The sequence below is a fragment of the Podarcis pityusensis genome (assembly GCF_964106645.2).
Source record: "Podarcis pityusensis genome assembly, chromosome: 1".
NCBI lineage: Eukaryota > Metazoa > Chordata > Lepidosauria > Squamata > Lacertidae > Podarcis > Podarcis pityusensis.
In genome coordinates this window covers 83,668,927-83,691,701 of record NC_138028.1, presented here as the reverse complement: position 1 = coordinate 83,691,701, position 22,775 = coordinate 83,668,927, and the positions used below count along the sequence as shown (strand labels likewise).

General features: G+C 42.8%; 2 protein-coding genes across 2 annotated transcripts; both read right to left on the bottom strand.

The window, feature by feature from the left end:
• Positions 1–1,994: 1,994 nt before the first annotated feature.
• LOC308471404 (olfactory receptor 5AP2-like) lies at positions 1,995–2,930 on the bottom strand (the record flags this gene model as incomplete). The annotated part of the gene is made up of 1 exon (XM_080995393.1): positions 1,995–2,930. One exon carries the CDS (start codon positions 2,928–2,930, stop codon positions 1,995–1,997), a length of 936 nt encoding a protein of 311 aa, XP_080851519.1.
• Positions 2,931–8,795: 5,865 nt separating this feature from the next.
• Positions 8,796–21,424, bottom strand: LOC308463604 (olfactory receptor 5M5-like; the record flags this gene model as incomplete). Its single annotated transcript, XM_080982158.1, is given in 3 exon segments — positions 8,796–9,676; positions 9,679–9,733; positions 20,501–21,424. Coding segments are annotated over 3 exon segments (1,860 nt in total).
• Positions 21,425–22,775: the final 1,351 nt, after the last annotated feature.

Here is a 22,775-nt window from a genome sequence, read left to right as displayed (position 1 = left end):
TTCACAGCATAACAACCACAGAATAAAACCACAAAAACAATAACAAAACAATAACCAACAACACCCACCCTACCACAAGACACACTTAAAGGTCCATAGAAATTAATCAGCCAAAAGTCTGGTTGAAGAGGAACATTTTTGCCTGGCACTTAAAGATGTATAATGAAGGCGCCAGCTGAATCTCCCTGGGGAGAGCATTTCACAAATGGGGAGCCATCACAGAGAAGGCCTCTTCTCATGTTACCACCCTCCAGACCTCTGGTGGAGGAGGCACACTTAGGAGGGCCTCAGAAAGTGATCTCAGGGACTGGGTAGGTTGTTCCCCCACCCTCCAGCTTAGATTTTCAAGGGACATTTGGGGCAGCAGTGGGTAGGGGAATTGTCAAAATGGCCCCCTTCTCCTCCATTAGCAGATACCTCCCACTGGGGCAAAGCACTAGGAGGGTGTTCTGGTGGGGCAGAGGTTTGTATAGATTCAGACAAAGCAAAGAGCTTTGAAATTGAGGTGTCAATATAACAAGTACTGTGGCTAGTGCAGTTTCCAGATGTTCTTACTAAAATCTTTACAATTTAAAGAAATATGTTTTTAGTAAGATTCCAGTTAATTTTGTCAGAAGCCATGGGATGATGCATGGAATAGAGAAAGTAGACAAAGAAAAGTTTTTCTCCCACTCGAATAACATTAGAGCAGGTGGCCATCCCATGAAGCTGAATATTGGAAAATTCATGACAGATAAAAGATCATACTTCTTCACACAGCCCATAGTTATAATCTGGAATTTGTTCCCACCATAAGTAGTGATGGCTACTAACTTGGATGGCTTTAAAAGGCAAAATTAATGGAGGGCAGATCTATCAATGACTGCAGCTCATTTTGTCTGTATTCTATCTCAATTGTCATTGTTTATATGGATTTGAATTCTGGTTGCTGGGATTCACTTGTGGGTAGAGTGCCTGTGCTCTGCTTTTGGGCTTTGCTTGGACATCTAGTTGGGCACTGTGAGAACAAAATGCTGGACTGGTGTGCTTTCGAACTGCTAGGTTGGCAGAAACTGGGACAGAGCAATGGGAGCTCAGCCCATCGCGGGGAAGTGCCGACCTTCTGATCTGCAAACCCCAGAGGTTCAGTGATTTAGACCACAGCACTACCCACATCCCTTATTGTACATAGGACCATATATGTCACTAGGTGTCATACGTTCAAATTCATATTCAGGCTTGAATTTGGGTTTCTCACCCTCTCTCTGCCTAACGCACCTTGTTGGAAAAACAGAGATAAAGCTGAGAAAGCCATATTAGCTACATTGCAGGGAGGAAGGGATAAAAATATATAAATAAATTGTGGCAGGTGCCAATTCAGTAATATCCTCACATTGTGCAACATTCTGGCCCATGACACCTACACAATACTGAACTTTCTAACATTGTGCTAGAATAGCAGTTATTGTTCCCTGTTCAGCGAAGTTTTTAATGTGTGACATTTTAATTTATTTTTAATCTTTGTAGGAAGCCGCCCAGAGTGGCTGGGGAAACCCAGCCAGATGGGAGGGGTACAAATAATTATTATTATTATTATTATTATTATTATTATTATTATTATTATTATTATTTGCTTCATTCCGAGAAAGGCATTCTTAGCACAGAAACTGATTGGGTTGCACCTTTGATCTATATAGAGCTCTTATCACTATGAATGTCACTGTATGTTTCTAAATTTCCTAGCACTGCAATAGCCTTCTCTCAATTTCATCATAAAGTTTTCATTCCAGTAACCCCTGAGGAATGAGAATTCTTTTTATATAAAGGCAATAGGCTTTTCAATTGTCCTTCACGTGTACAAAAAGCATGAAGCCATGGTTATTGTCGCTACAAATTCATTCCCTGCTAGGACTCGCAACAAACAACCATGGAGAACAGATCAATGATAACAGTGATCAAGTTGTATTGCAAGGTTCTTTTCTTGTACTTTGTTCCAGCTGTTCTGCTATTTCATTTCACAGTGAAAGCATCCTCTCAATCGCTCGTTGGAGGGCACATTTAACCTCCTTGTTCCTCAGGGCATAGATCAAGGGGTTCAACATAGGGATCATCACTGTGTAGAACACGGAGGCGACCTTGTCTTGATCCAGGCTGTATGCAGAGCTGGGTCGGAGATACATGAAGAAAATTGTCCCATAGAACAGTGTAACAACCATCAAGTGGGAGGTGCAGGTGGAAAAGGTTTTGTGTCTGCCCTCTGGGGAGCGTATCTTCAAAACCGTAACCAGTATGCAAATATAGGAAATGCCAATGGTCATTGTGGTGGTCACACAATTTACACTAACCAAAGCAAAGATCACCATCTCATATATGTGGGTATCAGAGCAAGAAAGCTGGAGAAGTGGAGGAATATCACAGAAGAAATGATTTATTTTATTTGCTCTGCAGAAGGACAAAGTAAAAGTGAATGTGGTGTGGGTAACTGAATGGAACAGTCCAACTCCATATGAACAAGCAACGAGCCAGGCACACCTTTCCTCAGACATAATAACTGAATAGAGCAAGGGGTTGCAGATTGCCGCATAACGGTCATAGGCCATTCCAGCTAGCAGGAGGCACTCAGTAATCCCAAATACAACAAACAGAAACATCTGGGTTGCACAGCCTGAAACCCCAATGCTCTTTCTCTCTGACAAGAGATCCACCAACATTTTGGGGGTGATGGTGGAAGAATAACAGAGATCCACAAAAGCCAAGTGGCTGAGGAAGAAATACATGGGAGTGTGAAGCTGTGAGTCACTCCTTATCAGAAAGATCATGCCCAGATTTTCTACTACGGTGGCAATATAGACAATAAGGAACAGGATAAAGAGGGGCAATTGCAGGTCTGTTCGGTTTGTGACTCCTAGAAAAATGAATTCAGTGATTGTGGTCTGATTCTCCAGAGACATTTCCTCATATACAAGTTACCTGTGTGGGACGAGAAACAATGGTTAGCAAAGTAATCTTTTATTTTCTCAGATCAGTTCCCTTTGTGTGGCAAACAAAACAAAATACCATTTCAACAGGTGACTTTGGACAAAGATTCCATGTGCTTCCAGAGTTCTAAAGCAAAGGGTTTCAAAATACAAAGCATGGAAGAGTGAATGGAATGCTGCTCTTCTGCCCTTGTTTCAGGTGAAGGGTGATTCCCTCACCCACATCCGTTTTGGTGACCCATAGCTGGTGGGATGCATCTGCCAGTCAAAGGAGGAATGTGGACAGGCTTAAAAGCCTAACCCTCCTCAGTGCATTTCCAGAGTGGCAGCTCTCCTAATGCGCCACTTTTTATATTTATAATTATATACTGTATATATGGGACGCGGGTGGTGCTGTGGTCTATACCACAGAGCCTAGGGCTTGCCGGTCAGAAGGTCGGCGGTTCGAATCCCCATGACGAGGTGAGCTGCCATTGCTCGGTCCCTGCTCCTGCCAATCTAGCAGTTCAAAAGCACAAACTGCAAGTAGATAAATAGGTACCACTCCAGCGGGAAGATAAATGGTGTTTTCGTGCGCTGCTCTGGTTCGCCAGAAAGCAGCTTAGTCATGCTGGCCACATGACCTGGAAGCTGTACGCCGGCTCCCTATGCCAGTAAAGCGAGATGAGTGCCGCAACCCCAGAGTTGTCCGCGACTGGACCTAATGGTCAGGGGTCCCTTTACCTTTACCTTTACTGTATATATATATTTATGTATTTAGAGCATGGGAGTAGCCAGTCCCTATTTAAGGGGTTAAGTAGAATTTGTATTGGGGTGGGTACCCTCAGAATTGGCAAACTGAGAGCACTGGCCCCCCACATCTATTTCATGCTGTAGTAGTAGAGGGATATGTTGAGGGAGGGATATGGTAATTGGGCCAACTTGGTGAAACACCAGTTTGACACAGATGCAGGTGTAAGATGGGTCAGGAGGGAGTTAAACTGAGGCATCCTTATGGTGAAGAGATGCTTATCCAATTGACTTCTCACAACTGTCTTGCATAAGTGCTACAGAAATGAAGCTACTCTAGGATTCTGTCTGTCTCATTACATCTGTGGTTGATTACCTTTAAGGTGAACAGGCAAGGGGAGACTGTTCTAGTGCTCAGAGCAGGGATGGAATTTTGGTAGGCTTATTCTCCCAGCTCTCAGGAACCCACACTGAGGGGGTGTTAGGGTGTTTCTTTTAACTGCATGTTTTATTCACCCCAATTCATACCTCATTTCTTCATTCCTGGCAAAGGAGGCAAAGATGTTACCTGAAAATCTGAAAATTCTACTAAGAGTAGATAGCAATAAAATTATAGTTAACCTCAGGAGGGGGGGGGGAAACTTCAATGGTAAAATGTCAATTTCTTATGGAATCACGGTCAAGCTATTAAATGTTTTTCATAAGACGATTATGGGGCGTGGTGTGGGCTGTTCAGTAGGAAGGTAATTAATGACTTAGGCTAGGGTGCAATTTTCAAGTGCTGTGTCTTTCTCATACTCCATTCACTGTATCTTTCAGTGGTATTGTTAGAAGATCTCGAAATGTTCTATAGCAAGAGGCGGTGAGCCCATCAGGACCCGATGATTTACCTGTTTTTGCTTGATTAATAGCCAGCTCTATTTCCACAATTGAAATGGGTGCATTTAGAGATGAATCCTCCTCCTCCTTCCAGGTTGCCCCTCAAGATGCTCCTTTTCCATAAATCATCTTTACTTGTTTCCTCTACCATCAATTTACTTTCTGCTGCTACTCCCTGCAGTGCATTGTCAATTCCTGATGTCTCCCATCAACCCTCCCTTAGCTATCCAATATAGACTATCCAGCCCTCCAGGCATATATTACATCTATTTTCCCAACAGCAGCTACTATGTTGTTTGTCTCTATATTGGTGATTAACACTAGTGATAAAAATGCTTGTGATTGCTAAGCACTGGCCCCTAAATACCATACTCAGAAGTGATTAATTGCCAGCTTACCCTGTGAGATGAAACACCTGCTTGTTGAACATGATTGTCTGCTATCTTGAGGAGCCTCTCATAGTATTTATTATTTGCTGTTACCTCTGGGACTTAACTCCCCTAAGTTTCACATATACTTTTTAATGTGATGCTGAAGATAAGTTGCCCAATTAGTCTGGGCTGTTGTGAATAGTCATTTGTTCTAGAATGAGTTATTCATTCCTATAGCACTTCCTCATCTTCTTCCTTCCTTGTTCTTCTATGGGCTTTAGAGAAATCTACATAACGCTTGCGGGGCCAGCCCAATATATTTTGCTGCCTAGACACCCCCATGTACAGAAGCCAATCAGACTAGCAACTGAATCTTACTTCAAAACCAGCACAGGGTCAGCATTGTCTGCTGGTTAGCTTAGGAAGTGCAGGACAAGATACATGGAACACACACCTCTGCCTTTCAACACTTTGCTGCCACTCTCTTACTTCTATACCTGGTGCATGCTCACTGTCCACTCAAACAAATGCAGCAGTAATGGCATCAGCACGCATCACATATTAAGAGCAGTGCTTTCCTGCTGAACTATGTGGACTACGTTGGCTGCCTTTTCCTGAAGGTCCTATCTTTGACACAATCAGAGAAATTAACTGACTGGAAAAGCCAGTCAACTCAGACCAGCATTGAGCAAGCACCATCACTAGGGCACTGACTTAGGGAGTTGGGAACATCCCAGGTGAGTCTCAGGAAGAATGAGCGCTGCCTTCTCTCATCATCTTCCCTCTGAGGTGGTTGTCTCACTCTGTCTAATTGTAGGGCCACAACCTTCATCTCCCAGGTTTCCAAAACACCCTTTCCTTTGTCAAGCAGACATAAGCCCCGTTCCATGCCCAATAAGCATGGGACCCTTTGGCCGGTGGGGCTGTGGCCAGGTTTTGCCCAGTATCTTCTCTGTGTGATGGGCTTGTGTGAAAAAGCTTCCTCATGGGTCCTTGCTGAAGAGGGGAGGGGAAAGCCTATATAAGGCTGCTTCCCCTGAAGCTCACAGCCATTTTGCTTTGAGAGCTTTCTACCTGCCTGCTCTTGGGTTAGAGCCTTCACATAGCAATTCTGGGTCATTGGTTGAAAGGACCAGAAAGGAATTTCTTTCCTTTTGATTGGCATTTGGTTGGGGCTTTTCTCACCTTTCCCTCAGTGAAATTATGGCTTTCCTTTGTTAGCCGGAAGAATGTTGTTTGTATGAGGGCGGAAATGGCATTAGTCAGGATCAACATAGTATAGGGGAGGCCATAAGGGGCCTGAGAGGAGTATTGACCATGGCAATCCCAAGTGCAGGTTCAGTATCTGCCTGGTTGGAATCTGCACCCTGGTCTCCCAGTGAGACCCTGCCTGCACCATGGCAGTTTCAACATCAGCTGACTCCCATCGAACAGGTTTGGAGCCATCCAAATCCAGCAGATCCATTCCATCAATACGGGGCTTGTGGAATGATGAACCGATCTTGGGACCCAATGCCATGGCAACCCTTGAACTGCCTGCTGCTTTCAATAAAGATTTGGCCTGATTTTATCCCATCACCATTGTACAGTCTGGTTATTTTGCTGTTCTCACAGGTCACATAATGCACCTGCCTGGGCAAGCGCAGGCCATTGTGGACCTCCAATCTCATCATTTGTTAAGACCATAATCATTGTTACCATTTGGAAGCATTGTTCCTAATACTAAATAAAGATTTGCCTTGAGTAATTATTGCTTCCATAAACTTAATGAGTCTCTAAGAGGAATTATATCTTTGTAAACATTCTACCTATAATAACCACTAATGTATTAATAGATCATCATCACTAACTTACATATCCATCTGGAGCCTGTATCCGTAATAGGTGGATCACAGGGAATTCACCAGTGGAAAACCATGATAAATATAGTTCCCACACATAAGGCTTAATGGAGCTTTTGCTTCAGTTGGCTTTGTAATGCATATGTTAAAATTACATGGGCCAGAATGTTCAAGTACATTGCAGTCTTTATCCTTTCTAAATCTGGAGATCCATGTTTCACGTGTGAAAACCACATCAAATTGCATGTTTCTAGTTGGGTGTGTAGCTACTTGAACAAGCAATATTGTTTATAGTGGTTTATAGTGTTTATAGTGGTATCCACCACAGCTCTTTCAGATAGGAGTAAATGTTGGATAAGAGAGGCATAGGCAAACTCGGCCCTCCAGATGTTTTGGGACTACAACTCCCATCATCCCTGACAACTAGTCCTGTTAGCTAGGGATGATGGGAGTTGTAGTCCCAAAACATCTGGAGGGCTGAGTTTGTATATGCCTGGCGTAAGAACATAAGAGGAATCTGCTGGATCAGCCAAATGACCCATCTAGTCTAGCATCCTATTCTCACAGTGGCCAGCTACATGCCTGTGGCAGCATACAAGCAGGCACTTTCCTAGAGTTGCCATATCTCCAAGTGAAAATCAGAACAGAGTTTTTTGGGTGTTTCCTTTTTACGGGAACAAAAGTTGTGCTTTTTTTTATTCCAAGGCATGTCCTGGAAAGTCAGGATGTATGGCAGCCCTAACTTTCCTCTCCTGCATTCAGTTTTCCCATCTAGGTTCAGAGGCTTCTAGCATTAGCATATAAACACTTATGCGCAGATGCATTTCTGCTATATCTCTTTATATAAACAAATGCACATTCAGCTGTATTTGCTGCTAGCTGTCTCTCCTTGAGGAGGTAAACCTATTCTTAGGCTGTACAACTCCAGATTCCATGACTTAAAGCCAGGGTGGTGACTTACCCATTGTTAATCTGACAAAAATAAAGAGGATGAAGTAGGACACAGGTTCACATAACATTTGCAGGTGCTAATGTGTATAGATGCAAATCTGGAAATAATTACTACAATTGAAATACAATACATCTCCCCATAGTAGCAAAGACTGTGACCAGGTGGCATCTGTGTCTACTTAGACTGCAGTGCAAGAGCTAACCATTGATAGGCAACCTCAAGGCCTCTGCTGCTTTTTCTTCTTGATTGTTCTTTATATACTAAGCATGTAATTGGTAGCCCTTCAGATTAGAGGGCTGTCTTGGGATAACTCTTCAAATGGAGAACTGTTCTCTGCAAAGTAGAGAATGGCTATCCTACTGACTGCTTTGGCATTTTAAAAAATGTAAAAAATTTAAGATGCCTCGGAGATGAATTTTGTCTGAATTTGTAAGTGAACAAACCTAATCCACGTCTCCCAGAATAATACATAGATCAGAGTGTAATTTTCTTTCTGCTTCTCTGAATTTCACAATACATTTCTTCATAGAAACAAAAACAGGAAAGAAATGTGTGTTTTAGGATAAAATATGCTTTAAAATGCACAACGTGAGATGAAAAAGGTATTTAAAATGCTCATTTTGGGATCAAATAATATTTATATACTGTATGTATTTTGTAATAAAAGTATGTGTATGTATTATATGCAAAAATTCTTTTGTACTTTTAAAAGTAAATATTGCGAATTAATCTGGAAATGGGATGGGATGGACTTCTGAACCAACATGTAGATATGACTGATGCATCTGTCCTTGGTAGAGGGGGCTGCAACAGGGAGGTGAACATTTTGTGAACTGCCCTGAGATCTTTTAATGAAGAGCAGTATATAAATCTAATAAATAAATAAATAAATGATAAACATTGGTTTGGGAAGGTTCCTTCTACTTGCACCACCATTAGAACAAGCCCTTAAAATAGAAATACAGCAACAATAATAAACTGAAAGGCATAATGAATATTAGTAAACAGAATGAAAGTTGAATATCCTGTTCATTATTATATTGGTTTGTTATTCCATAATTGTCCTTTACAATGGCAGTGTCTTCCCAAGCAGTCTCCAAAATGCATCCTTAACCTCCTTGTTTCTCAGGCTGTAGATGAGGGGATTCAGCATGGGCATCACCACCGTGTAGAATAGCGAGGCCACTTTGTCTTGCTCTAGTGCGTACGTGGAGCTGGGTCTCAGATACATGAAGAAAATTGCCCCGTAGAATAAGCTGACAACCGTCAGATGGGATGTGCAGGTGGAAAAGGCCTTGCGCCTGCTCTCAGAAGAATGGATCTTCAAAATGGTGGCCAAGATACAGGCATAGGAGAGCAAGATGATTGCTGTCATGCCGACGCAATTTATGCTAACCTGTGCAAATATCACTGTTTCGTTGGTGTGCGTATCCGAACAAGAAAGCTGTAGCAGTGGGGGAATGTCGCAGTAATAATGGTTGATCACATTTGGCCCACAAAAGGACAGAGTGAAGGTAAACACTGTATGTAGAACTGCATAAGAATTGCCAAGGAAATAGGAACCAGCTACTAGCCACATGCACCTTTTCCCTGACATTATGATGGGGTAACGCAGTGGGCTGCAGATAGCCACATACCGGTCGTATGCCATCACTGCCAACAAGAGGCATTCAGAACTCCCACATATAACAAACATAAACATCTGAGTTGCACATCCAATGACCCCAATGCGTTTGTTCTCTGCCAAGAGAGTGACTAACATGTTGGGTGTGATGGCTGAGGAATAGTTGACATCCACAAAAGCCAAGTTACTGAGAAAGAAGTACATGGGGGTGTGGAGGCGAGGGTCTCTCCTGATGAGCAAGATCATCCCTATGTTCCCCACCAGGGTGACAATGTAGATCAGAAGGAACAGAAAGAAGAGGGGCAGTTTCAGCTCCATTCGTTTGTGATTCCCAGGAGAATAAACTCAGTGGTGCTTGAATGATTCCACACAGACATGTTTTTTATTATAGATTAGCTGCTGGGACAGAAAGAAAGAAAAAGGCTGAGTATCTACTATCTATTTTGAGAGAGCGAATAAGATGGGAGGAGGGGTCAGACAATTTCCATCTCCTTAATCCTGCCAGTTGCATATGGTCATTAGGAGCAAATGATGTGCAAGAGGGAGATTTGTGGAACTACACCCTTTTTAAATTCAGGAGGAGATATTTCAGAATTCCCTTCAAATTACAGAATGTTCTATTTTCAGGAGATGCCCATTTATTCAGGGGTAAGCCACACTAGACTCAATGTTATTTACTTCTGAGGCCTGTAAAGATTTCATGTTTTATTTTACTTGGAGATAAAGTGCTACTATCACAGAGCCTAGGACTTGCCAATCAGAAGGTTGTCGGTTCGAATCCCCGCGATGGGGTGAGCTCCCGTTGCTTGGTCCCTGCTCCTGCCCACCTAGCAGTTCGAAAGCACGTCAAAGTGCAAGTAGATAAATAGGTACCGCTCCTGCGGGAAGGTAAACGGTGTTTCCGTGGGCTGCTCTGGTTCGCCAGAAGCAGCTTAGTCATGCTGGCCACATGACCCAGAAACTGTACGCCGGCTCCCTCGGCCAATAAAGCGAGATGAGCACCGCAACCCCAGAGTCAGTCATGACTGGACCTAATGGTCAGGGGTCCCTTTACCTTTTTAAAGTGCTACTAATTTTTAAAATCCTACACATTTTGCATGAAAACACCTTTTGAAGGTAGATTTTAACTTAGTGCCCTCCTGTAATCTTTTCCAAATGTGGAAACTCTGGTGCCTGTATAATGCTATCTTCCCTACCAAATTACTTCTCTCTTTGTTTTCAGTGAAAAAAACCTGATCCACTCACATATTCCTCAGAACACACAAATTGGCTCCCTTCCACCCACACGGAAGTTAATAGGAATTCCAATCTATGCAAGATATGTATTTGAGCATCCAAAAGCACAATCAGCTATGGATTGCAGCATTTTTAACTGTAGCAAATGAGCAAAATCCTAAACTCTCAGCACCATTCTATCTACCACTAATATCTATTTTAAAGTACTCAATGAATTGCAGATGACAACAACAACAACAACAACCAGAGATTCCTAGGACTTGTCTCCTGAACACCATTTTCATACTTTAGTAGCTCACCTATGGAATGGAGCCTCAGCAGCATTCAGAGGGTTGAGCTTGGATGAGGAGCGCACAGAGTATTTATTCATTCTCTTGTGAGTATTCCCTATAGGCTCTCAATCACCTTTATGTCTCTTGCTGCAGAGCAGAGAAAGTCACACTAGGTGTGGATGGCTCAGGATTAGTCTATCTGCCTCCAAACTTGGGTGTCTGCAGCTGACTAAACTCATCAATTTCACCTGAGCCTTGGGAAAATTCCCCATAACATCAAGAGAGAGAGAGAGAGAGAGAGATTATAATGGTGCCATCTCATCAGGGTCCAGACTTGCAAGGGGCCTAGAGTCTAAGCTTTTTTCTTTTTTAATAAAAAGTACAGTGGTACCTCGGTTTTTTAATGTCTCTGTTGACAAACATTTCAGTTTACGAATGCCATAAACCCAGAAGTAAATGCTTCAGTTTTCGAACACACCTCAGAAGTTGAACATGCCACGCAGCCTCCGCTGACTACAAGATCCAGAGGCCTAGCTGTCGGCTGTTGAGTCCTTGGTTTTTGAACGTTTCAGAACTCGAACGGTCTTCCAGAACGGATTATGTTCAAAAACCGAGGTACCACTGTAAATACCAAGACCTTCTAGAATATACATGCAACTTTCTAAGCAATGCCTATGAAATAAGTCACCAGGCTGCTCCTGCCTTTCAATGTTTTTAATCCATGTGTGCAGTCAGAGCTGTGATTGATGAATGAGTTATTTGGACACCAAGCTCTACAGCACTGTTTCCCAAACTTGGCTCGCCAGCTGTTTTTTGACTACATTTCCCATCATCCCTGACCACTGGTCCTGCTAGCTAGGGATGATGGGAGATGTAGCCCAACAACAGCTGGAGACCCAAGTTTGGGAAACACTGCTCTATAGGAATTCTTGTAGTCCAAAATGGCTGCTGTTTTCTACTCCCCATTGGTGCACTTTGCTTTCCTGGTTCTGTCTCATTGTTTAAACCACAGAATCTCCAAAGTTTTCTCGGAATCTTAAAAGGGGGCTGCTGGATTGCTGCTCTGAATCATTATAAAGCAGCATCTCTTTTTAATTTAAATGTTATAATACTCAGCAATATATATAAAAAAAATGTTCAACCCATTCATTGTATGTACAAAAAAGTCACAGATAGCACTTAGGACCAAACATTCCTACCTAGCCTTGTCTTGTTTCAAAATAGAACGACAAGTCACATTTTATAATTTATTTATTGCAGCCATTTATTAGGACTGTGCACAGACTCACACAAACTCTGAAACTGTACCAGGGCCTTAATCTAGATTCCCTGGATTTGGCAGACCTGCCAAAGGGTCATCCACCCAAAATCTGGTCCCTGATCAATTAAAGGCAGCGGTGCCAGCTCCTGGGGGCTGAGCCCTTTTGCCCTCCCTATATTTTGGGAGTGGGGGCTTCCTCCAATGTCCAAAAAGTGCAGAGGTGGAGCATGGAGATGAGTGTTGCACAACTCCAGCGGTTGACTCATTCTCCTCCTGCTGCTGTTGCAGAGGGGAAGAAGGGTTGAAGCAGCCTCCCATCAGTGGTGGTACCAAGAGGAAGTGGATAAGAAGGCACCAGCCACTGAAGCTGCATGGTCACCATGTTTGGTTCCACCCTGACCTCTTAACATCACACGTATGTCACACATGCAACACTGGCCTTGCAAGCTGGTGCCTCTGATTCAGGGGCAGGGCTACTTAGGGAGGGCTGTCTTTAAGGGGGTGCAAGGGGTGTGGGGCACCCAGGCATCTAATTCTGGGGGGCACCAAATGTATGCCTACTGTATACTGGTCTCTCTTGATTGGCAGCAGTGAAAAGATTGTTATAGGTGAGCGTTTCCCCCCTCCCAAAAAAAGTTCAATAACTTTGAGGTCACCCTCCCCCACAAGGTCAACAACTTTGGCTCTCCCCCTCCCAAAAAAAGCTCAATAAAAGTTACTTTGGGGGAGACTAAACTAAATTTGGGGGCACTGGGTGGATCTTTGCACCCTGGCGGCGCATATGCTAAAGATGGCCCTGTACTTAGGGTTTTTAAAAACCTAAGTAAACATATGGTTGGGCAGGGGAGATAAGCTGCATCTCCTTTTCCTCTCTCCTGACTGAATGAAAGGTCTTGCATGTTTGTGAGTGCAATATGCACGGTTGAATCCTGCACTTACCATCTGATAAGCAAAACATTCCATTGAGCTCAGTGTTGCTCGTTCACAAGCACCTGCCCTTAAGGAAAACTCCTTGGGAAGGAGCAATACCATGCAGGGTTGAATTCTGCACTTATCAGTTGGTAAGAAGAGGATTCCATCATGCAAAGAAGCATGATTACATGGCGCATGTTTATCTCAGCAGCTCATTTGGAGATATCCCTAAGGATCAAAACTCCTACAGGCGGAATATGAGGCAGAATGCTAGAGGGACAGATACACACATAAAGAGCTTGGAAGCAGTCAGGGGGACCCATTCAGAGTGCATAAAAGAACAAGGAAATGAACACTCTGGTAGGTTGGGCAGCTGGCTACTTTAACCAAGAACTAAATCAGCATTGTTCTACAAGGGGATCATTTCCATGTTTATAAAAATGTGTATCCTGTTGTGAACGAGGAACACCGGAGGAGAGTATATTTCTATCCATGAGATGGGGAAGCAATCAGTGCAGAAGTGCCTCAGCATGGTTAGTGGTGGCAAAAAATGGACACTGTCACATTCTTCAGCCACAACTTTGCTCACCTTTCTTCCAGGAAGGGTGAATTTTACCTCTCTGCAGGAAGAGTGACAAGTGCAAAGTATCGCTTAGTTCATAACTATATTTCTTCTGGCACTTTGGGAGTGAATGTGCATTTCTTTATATGAGATCTTAGTATTTAACATCTTCGTATATGTAGATAGATACATTTTTTATGTATAGATACAGAGAGATACATCCTTCAGACATTGAGCAGCGCACGGTGGAATAGCAACCCTTATGGTGAGAAATGGGATTTGTCCAGGAAATAAGAATAGAAGTATGATATATATGGAGATGGAAGAACCAATCTGTTTCTCATTTGTGTCATCCATAAATCTGTTCCATAGGTCCTCATTAATCAGCCATTTCTTTTTAAAAGAAACTCCACACAAAAATGCATTTATATATGTGTTGGTGTGTATTTTTATATGTATTCTCTCTCTCTCTCTGTGTGTGTGTGTGTGTGTGTGTGTGTGTTTCTAAATGTACTTTGATACATTTGATACATTGCAGAGAGCAGTGTTGCAAAATTCAGAGAAGTGCAAAAATTATCCAGTCTAAGAAATTCAGAGCAAGTCACAAAAGACAAAATTCCCCAAGCATCCCCTAACAATATGGCCGAGGATCTACTTGCCTAGAGATTCTTCATAAAAGTGTCAGGTGTGTTATGATTCAAGCAAAAACCTGATTGGGAGGTGGCGTTCATGTGGTATCAGCTTTGTTAGAAAGGCAGTTTGAAAAAGCTGCCCTGCTGGCAAGAATAAGGTGCTGCTACGGACCATTTCACACTTTATGTAGCAGCACGTCCAGTTTTGTCACCTGTGCACTCAAAAGGTTGCTGCAACCAATTTAGTCTCTTCAGTGTACCTGTATGACCATGATGGTTGGTGGGGAGGAGGGGTGGCGCTTACATGACCTCTCATCACTGACATCAGTGCAGCTTACTGGGAAGGAGAGGTTACCAAGATATAAATCCTCCAACAGGAGTATCAGATTGGCTTCATAGCTGTGTTTGTACCATACCAACCTCCCCACCACCTCACCTCTCCCAGTAACCCACAGCAACACCAGTCACAGAAGGTTAGGCAAGTGCTACCACTCCTCCACCCTGATCACTTTTGCTGTATGGTGTATTTACATTTGAATATTTCCCTGCTGTGTACAATGGATATATTACACATCTTATTCTAAGGAGAAAATACAGAAATGTATCAAAATGGGCAGCATTTCTATTGCCTTCCTGACCCCAAATGACAAAAAACCTATAAGGAGACAGAGTTTAAGCTACCCGTGTTCAGTCATAGGGTTTATCTGGTAAGAAAGTCAAGAAATGCTTTCTGAACCCAGGCAAACTCTTAGGATTGGTGTGGTGGTGGTTATGCAGATCAGAAACACATAACGTACCTCAAACAATAATTTCAGGTGGTGGTGACATTGTGATTGCATGACAATGGTTATCACATCAGAACTGAAAACGGAACACCTACAGGAACAAGGCAGTATTTTTTAAAAGTACCCACCAGAAAAAATTATCATCCGCATATGCTGAGATAACACTACTGTATGTTTTCTGCCTGCCAGAGATAAGTGAAATTCTCCCCTGATTTAATCATGCTCTGTTTAACCAGATGATCTGATGCGGAATAAATGGCAGATGCCAATCACACCGTGACCACAGTGAAGGAGTTCATTCTGTTTGGACTCACCGACCGCTCGGACCTACAAGTCCCCCTCTTTGTCATCTTCCTCCTGATCTACATTATCACTGTGATGGGGAATCTTGGGATTATCCTTCTAATCCGGACTGATAGCCACCTCCATAACCCCATGTACTTCTTCCTCAGCCACTTGGCTTTTGTTGACCTCTGCTATTCCTCTGTCATTGCCCCTAAGATGCTGGCAAACTTCTTAGCAGCTAGGAAAACCATCTCGTACTATTCATGCGCAGCACAGTTGGGCTGCTTCCTTACTTTCATGATCACAGAGTGCTTTCTCCTGGCGGTGATGGCATATGACCGTTACGTGGCCATCTGCAATCCACTGCTTTATCGGATCATCATGTCCCAGAGAGTCTGCATTCAGCTGGCAGCTGGCCCTTATGCATACAGCTTCTGTGTTGCCTTGTTCCACACCATAGTTACATTTCGTTTGTCCTTCTGCTCTGCTAATGTGATCAACCATTTCTACTGTGATGACCTTCCACTGTTAGCCCTTTCTTGCTCTGACACCAGCACCAAGCAGATACTGATCTACGCTTTTGCTGGTTTTGATATGCTGTGCTCCCTTCTCATTGTTCTCATCTCTTATACGTTTATCCTCTCAGCCATTCTGAAAATCAGCTCTGCTCAGGGACGACTCAAAGCCTTCTCCACGTGTGCTTCTCACTTGACTGCTGTCACCATCTTCTATGGCACTCTGATCTTTATGTATTTGCAACCTAGTACAAACCACTCTCTAGCAACGGATAAAATAGCTTCCGTTTTCTACACACTGGTGATTCCTATGCTCAATCCTCTGATCTATAGCCTGAGAAACAAGGAGGTGAAAGATGCTCTGAAGAGAACAACAGAGAGAACTGTTGTTGTCTGCTGATGGATATTTAGGACATTCTTCCTAATGTATTTTATTCAAGCCAAGAATGGAATGTGTTGTGTATATGCTTGGAGTGGCCAAAAGGAGGTGATGCTAGAAAGCAACACAGGAGATAAGACGGAAGAGCCTCAATGTAGGGATGGATAGATAAATCAGTCTCTTTCTGGTCCATGTCACTTCCACATGTGCTCACTCAAAATGTCATTTAATTCCCTTTCCCCATTAATTTGCTAATATATTTCTTCTTGAAAATCTGCGAGAAAATATTCAGTCAAATGTGTGCCTCTAAATATATTTTATCTTAAAGTGTACATTTTAATACATTTCGATCATTTCTTTTGAAATGAAATCCATTTCAATAAGGGTTTAGGCCCAGTTCTGACACAGAAACTGCTTTGGTTGCCCTGGATTATGACTTCTGTCAGGAGAGAGACAGGGGAATTGTGTCCCTGCCAGTTGTCCTTCACCTCTCAGTGGCTTTCAATACCTTTGACCATGGTATACTTCTGGAGCAGCTGTCCGAGTTAGGGGTGAGTAGCACCACTTTGCAGTGGTTCTGGTACTACTTGGATGGTCGTTTCCAGAGAGGTCCAGAGGATGGCAACACAAGAACAGGCCTTTTCTTCAGTGGCTCCCTTTTGTGGCATGCTCTCCCCAGGGAGGCCCGCCTGGCATCTTCATTACATATCTTTAGGCGACAAGCGAAAACATTCCTCTACAACCAGACCTTTGGCTGATTAACATCCTGTGACCTTTTAAATGTGCTTTTAGAAGTGGGGTTATTGGTTTGGGTTTTTTTTTATTATTATTATTATTATTATTATTATTATTATTATTATTATGTATTTTGTGTTCCCACTTTGTATTTTTATGTTTTGAACCACCGTGATCTTTGGATAAAGGGCAGTGTACAGATTTATTTATTTATTTTATTGAATTTATATACCACCCTATACCCAAAGGTCTCAGGGCAGTTCACATAACAAAATCAGAATATAAAACCACGAAATATATAAATATATACAGTGGAGCTATATTGACTCCACTGGTGAATTCATCAGTGTACCTTCAGTGTATCTCTCATAGCAATGGCATAGCTGGTACTCTGTCAAATCCTACAGTTATTTAGTTGGTGGGTCTCTTTTGGCAATGTATTTATTTTTGAAAAGTATATTATTTTAAAAAGATTAATCAATTCTAAATCACCACATTTTTGGTTGAATCTGCTCCTGCTCGATTAAATGCCTTAGACCAAGGACTCAAGCCATATAAATCATTCAGTTATTGCCAACTTGAGCCCAGTCTTAGGCTGGTAGACTATCATCTGGAGCTGAAGGTCTCAGTAACATAGAGGCAAAAGCCACACGTCTCCAATAATAGTATTCATTCAGAAACGTAATTCAGTTTCCACAATTTCCCTCCCTTTTCTTAGGCATTCCTTGATATCCTTCTTTCATTCTGGAAGCTCTTCCTTAATAACTTATAGGAGTTCACGATGAGCAGCTGACCCCAGTAAAATCGGAAACAACAATAGGTTTACTGGTTGCAAAAATAAATCATGTGACCAGACATAACATATGTAGCATTTCCATTTAAAAATCCATTTATTTGTTTATAGAATTATTTCTATACCATCCTATCATGAACTACAGTGGTACCTCAGGTTGCATGCGCTTCATGTTACATACGCTTCAGGTTACAGACTCCACTAACCCAGAAATATTACCTTGGGTTAAGAACTTTGCTTCAGGATGAGAACAGAAATCGTGCAGAGGCGGCACAGTGGCAGCAGGAGGCCCCATTAGCTAAAGTGGTGCTTCAGGTTAAGAACAGTTTCAGGTTAAGAACAGACCTCCAGAACAAATTAAGTTCTTAAGCCGAGGTACCACTGTATATCAAGATGGAAATCTTCAGAAAGCTTGGAGAGGTGGTCCTTAGTATTGTGTTTGGGAAAGCTTTGTGCCTGCCTTGTTTTATCTTTGCAAAAGTCCACCTTAAAGGTTTCTGTAATCTCTTTCTGGTTAGTCCACTGCCAGCAAGAGATAATCCAAGGAAGTGTACACTATGAAAATGCATTTCCCATTTCCTGGAGATTTCCATCTTCAAGTGATGCTTTTATCTTTGAATGTAGGATGTGGGATTTTATTAGCCACGTAGTGCCCTTTGCATACACAGGATCCAATTCTAAAAAGCAATCTGTGTGAAGATTCTGTTTTCATGTACAGATCATCCTTATTGTAATGAGGCATTTCTCTCCATCAGGAATTTGACATCTAAAGTAACCAGCTGCTTTTCAGTTATGTCAAATGGATTAAAATTTGGAAAATAAAAAGGGGAGTCATGAAAATGTAAAATAATAACTTTAAGAGACTAGAGGAGATATTAAATACAGTTGCAGTAGAGAGCTCAATTTCCCTGGAAAGAAAGTTAGTAGAGACTGTAGCATATTTAGGATATATGGTTTTATTTACACATGTATATAACCTGTGCATAGGATGGAAAGGTTCAAAGCTAATAATAAGAATAAGAATAAGAATAATAAATTTATTTATACCCTGCCCATCTGGCTGGGTTTCCCCAGCCACTCTGGGTGGCTCCCAACAGAATATTAAAAACAGAATAAAACATCAAACATTAAAAACTTCCCTAAACAGGGCTGCCTTCAGATGTCTTCTGAAAGTCAGATAGTTCTTTATTTCCCTGACATCTGATGGTAGGGCATTCCAAAGGGTGGGTGCTACTACCAAGAAGGCCCTCTATCTGGTTCCCTGTAACTTGGCTTCTTGCAGTGAGGGAACCACTAAGAAGAAGAAGAAGAGTTTGGATTTGATATCCCGCCTTTCACTCCCCTTCAGGAGTCTCAAAGCGGCTAACATTCTCCTTTCCCTTCCTCCCCCACAACAAACACTCTGTGAGGTGAGTGGGGCTGAGAGACTTCAAAGAAGTGTGACTGGCCCAAGGTCACCCAGCAGCTGCATGTGGAGGAGCGGAGACGCGAACCCGGTTCCCCAGATTAGGAGACTACCGCTCTTAACCACTACACCACACTGGCTCTCACACTAGAAGGCCCTTGACGCTGGACCTCAGTGTCCGGGCTGAACGATAGAGGTGGAGACGCTCCTTCAGGTATACTGGGCCGAAGCCATTTAGGGCTTTAAAGGTCACCACCAACACTTTGAATTGTGCTCAGAAACGTACTGGGAGCCAATGTAGGTCTTTCAGGACCAGTGTTATATGGTCTCGGTGGCCACTCCCAGTCACCAGTCTAGCTGCCACATTCTGGATTAGTTGTAGTTTGCGGGTCACCTTCAAAGGTAGCCCCACATGGAGCGCATTGCAGTAGTCCAAGCAAGAGATAACTAGAGCATGCACCACTCTGGCGAGACAATCTGTGGGCAGGTACGATCTCAGCCTACATACCAGATGGAGCTGGTAGAAAGATTTTGCCTCCCCATTAGGTTCCCAGGAAGCCATAACTTTGGGTCCAGCACAGAGCAAGGCAAGCCTCAGTGTCTCCAGCTTCACCAACCAACATTAATTCCCCTAGCCTATTGTGCTCCTTCCTTGGATTGGATGGCATCCAGCCAGGTGAGAAGGGGAAAGTCTATCTGCTCCTGGACACATCTTCATTTGTCACTATGGCAACATATCTTTTCTTAGCAAAAATTTTGCAATGCTAATAAGGCCAGCCAAGGCCATTACCTTAAAAAAGTAACTAGTTTGACTGGTTCACCAGGTTTCCTCTTGTAGATTCTAACCTCACAAAGAATGGCAGGTCTGAGAAGGACCAACTAATATCACCAAAACTGACCCCCAAAACAATAACAATACATTTATCTCAAAGTTGTAATAAATGTTGAGTACAGTGCTGCATCCTGATGGCTCCACAACTGATAAAGAAGAAAACCTGAGAAGAAAACTGAAAATTCCCAAGAAGGGGTGAATTTGAGAATTAAATGCTGGTGATTCCTTAGGATTTTGAGGTACTAAGCTAAACTTTGTCATATTGTCAGTATCTTCTGGAGATAAAAACCAATAACTAAATGGGAATTAGAAATTTTGTAAAGGACCGAAGAAACCAAACAGCAATATGCAATAATACATCTAGCATATAATAAACTTCACACATTCATAAGCTGCTCATCTAGCATATAATAAACTTCACACATTCATAAGCTTTAAAATTTAATTTCCCTTCTACTTGGACATACTGTGGAGACAACCTCCTTGTTTCTTCATTTTTTTGTTCATAGCAAGTGAATGAATAGACATCTAATGCAATAATACTTTCCTCTGCATTAATCTCTTCAGGGCACCTTTGACCTCCTTGTTCCTTAGGCTGTAGATCAACGGATTCAGCATGGGAATCACCACCACATAGAACACAGAAACTATTTTCCCTTGTTCTAGGGACACGCTAGAAGGACGCCTGATGTACATGACAAAGAGTGTCCCATAATAGATAGTGACAGCTGTCAGGTGGAAGCCACATGTGGAGAAAGCTTTGTATCTCGCCCCAGCATTTTTAATTTTCAGGATAGTGAAGAGAATGAAAACGTAGGAGATTAGAATAACAATGAGGGAGCTGATGAGGTTAAAACTGGCAGAGAGTAACATCAAGGTCAGTTTGACGTGGGTGTCAGAGCAGGACAGTTTCATGAGAGGTGGGTCAGCACAGTAAAAGTGGTTGATGACATGGGAGCCACAGAAGGTCAGGTGGAAGGTGAATATGGTCTGTATCGTGGCATCTAGGAAAGCATATGCAGAGGGAACTGCCACCAGCCACATGCAAACCTTCCGGGACATTTTTGTGGTATATAGCAGTGGGTTGCAGATGGCAACATACCTATCATATGCCATGACGGCCAGGATGAAGGATTCAGTGAGACTCAGTGCAATGAACAGGTCACACTGTATCACACATCCAGTGAGGGAAATGACTTGGTAGTCTGCTACTAAATTTGCCAACATCCGAGGTGTGACATTGGAGGAATAACAAATGTCCACAAAGGATAAGCTGCTGAGAAAGAAGTACATGGGAGTGTGGAGTTGCGAATCCATCCTGATTAATGTGATCATTCCCAGATTCAACAGCAGGGTCATAATATAAACAAATAAAAACAGCATGAAGAATGGAAACTTCAGTTCTCTACGATCGGTGAACCCCAAAAGAATGAAGTCATACATCATTGTCTGATTGCTATCAGCCATCTACACATGTATGATGTCTTCTGAGAAGAAAAAAGAACATACACACAAAGTGAATGCAGACTCATTATTGGATGTACTGGTGAAACAATACTCTTCTCTGGTTTTATTCTGTTGTCTCAAACCTCTTTTATGATTGCGTGTAAATTGGGGAAGGAACTTGGGGTCCTATTTTTTAATGCCCCCACTTTTAACACACAATAAAACTAGCTTGAAGACAACACATTTTGTTTTCTAATAGAACTGGCGCTATCAAAATCTCAGGGAATGCAAGATAGAAAGACAGAATGTATTTTCACACACGCACATAAACAAGCTGATACACTTTGGAAAGGAGAGAATAAGAACATAAGAAGTACTTTGTTGGTCACCTTGATGGATGACCTGTGCGGAGAGGAGGACAGGGAGACTGCTGTCTACCTTGCTCCTACTTCTCGATCTCTTGTTGACTTTTGATACTATCGACCATGGCATCCTCCTGGACCAACTCTGGGGAATGGGAATTGGGGACACTCTATTACTGTACACTGGTTCCAATCCTACTTTCAGGACTGAGTCCAGAGAGTAGCATTAGGAGAGTGCTTTTCAGTCCCCTTGCAGCTATGTCATGGGGTTCTGCTCTGTTATCCCCAGTACTATCAATATCTACACGTAGCCATTGGGAGCTGTCATTCAATGTTTCAGGATGAGGGCCATCAGTATGCTGCTGACACTCACCTCTGTTTCTCCATAACATTGGAATCAGGAGAAGCTGTGCAGTCTCTGGGCCATTGCCTGGGATGCAGTGGTGAAATGGATAAGGAAAAACAAACTGATCTTGAATCCTGGCAAGACAGAGGCACTGTGAATGAGCCAGTGTGGTGTAGTGGTTAAGAGCGGTGGGCTTGTAATCTGGTGAACAGGGTTCACGTCCCCGCTCCTCCACATGCAGCTGCTGGGTGACCTTGGGCTAGTCACACTTCTCCGAAGTCTCTCAGCCTCACTCACCTCATAGAGTGTTTGTTGTGGGGGAGGAAGGGAAAGGAGAATGTTAGCCGCTTTGAGACTCCTTTGGGTAGTGATAAAGCGGGATATCAAATCCAAACTCTTCTTCTTCTTCTTCTTCTTCTTCTTCTTCTTCTTCTTCTGCTTCTGCTTCTGCTTCTGCTTCTGCTTCTGCTTCTGCTGCTTCTGCTTCTGCTTCTGCTTCTGCTTCTTCTGTCTGACAGATTGTTCAGTTGCCTACCCTGCATGGGTTCGCACTCCCCCTGAAGGAGCAGGTTTGTCATTTGGGGTGCCCAGTTCCTTTTACCAACTGCAACTGTTTCAACAGCTATGACCATCCCTGGACCAGGAAAGCCTTGCCACAGTAGTT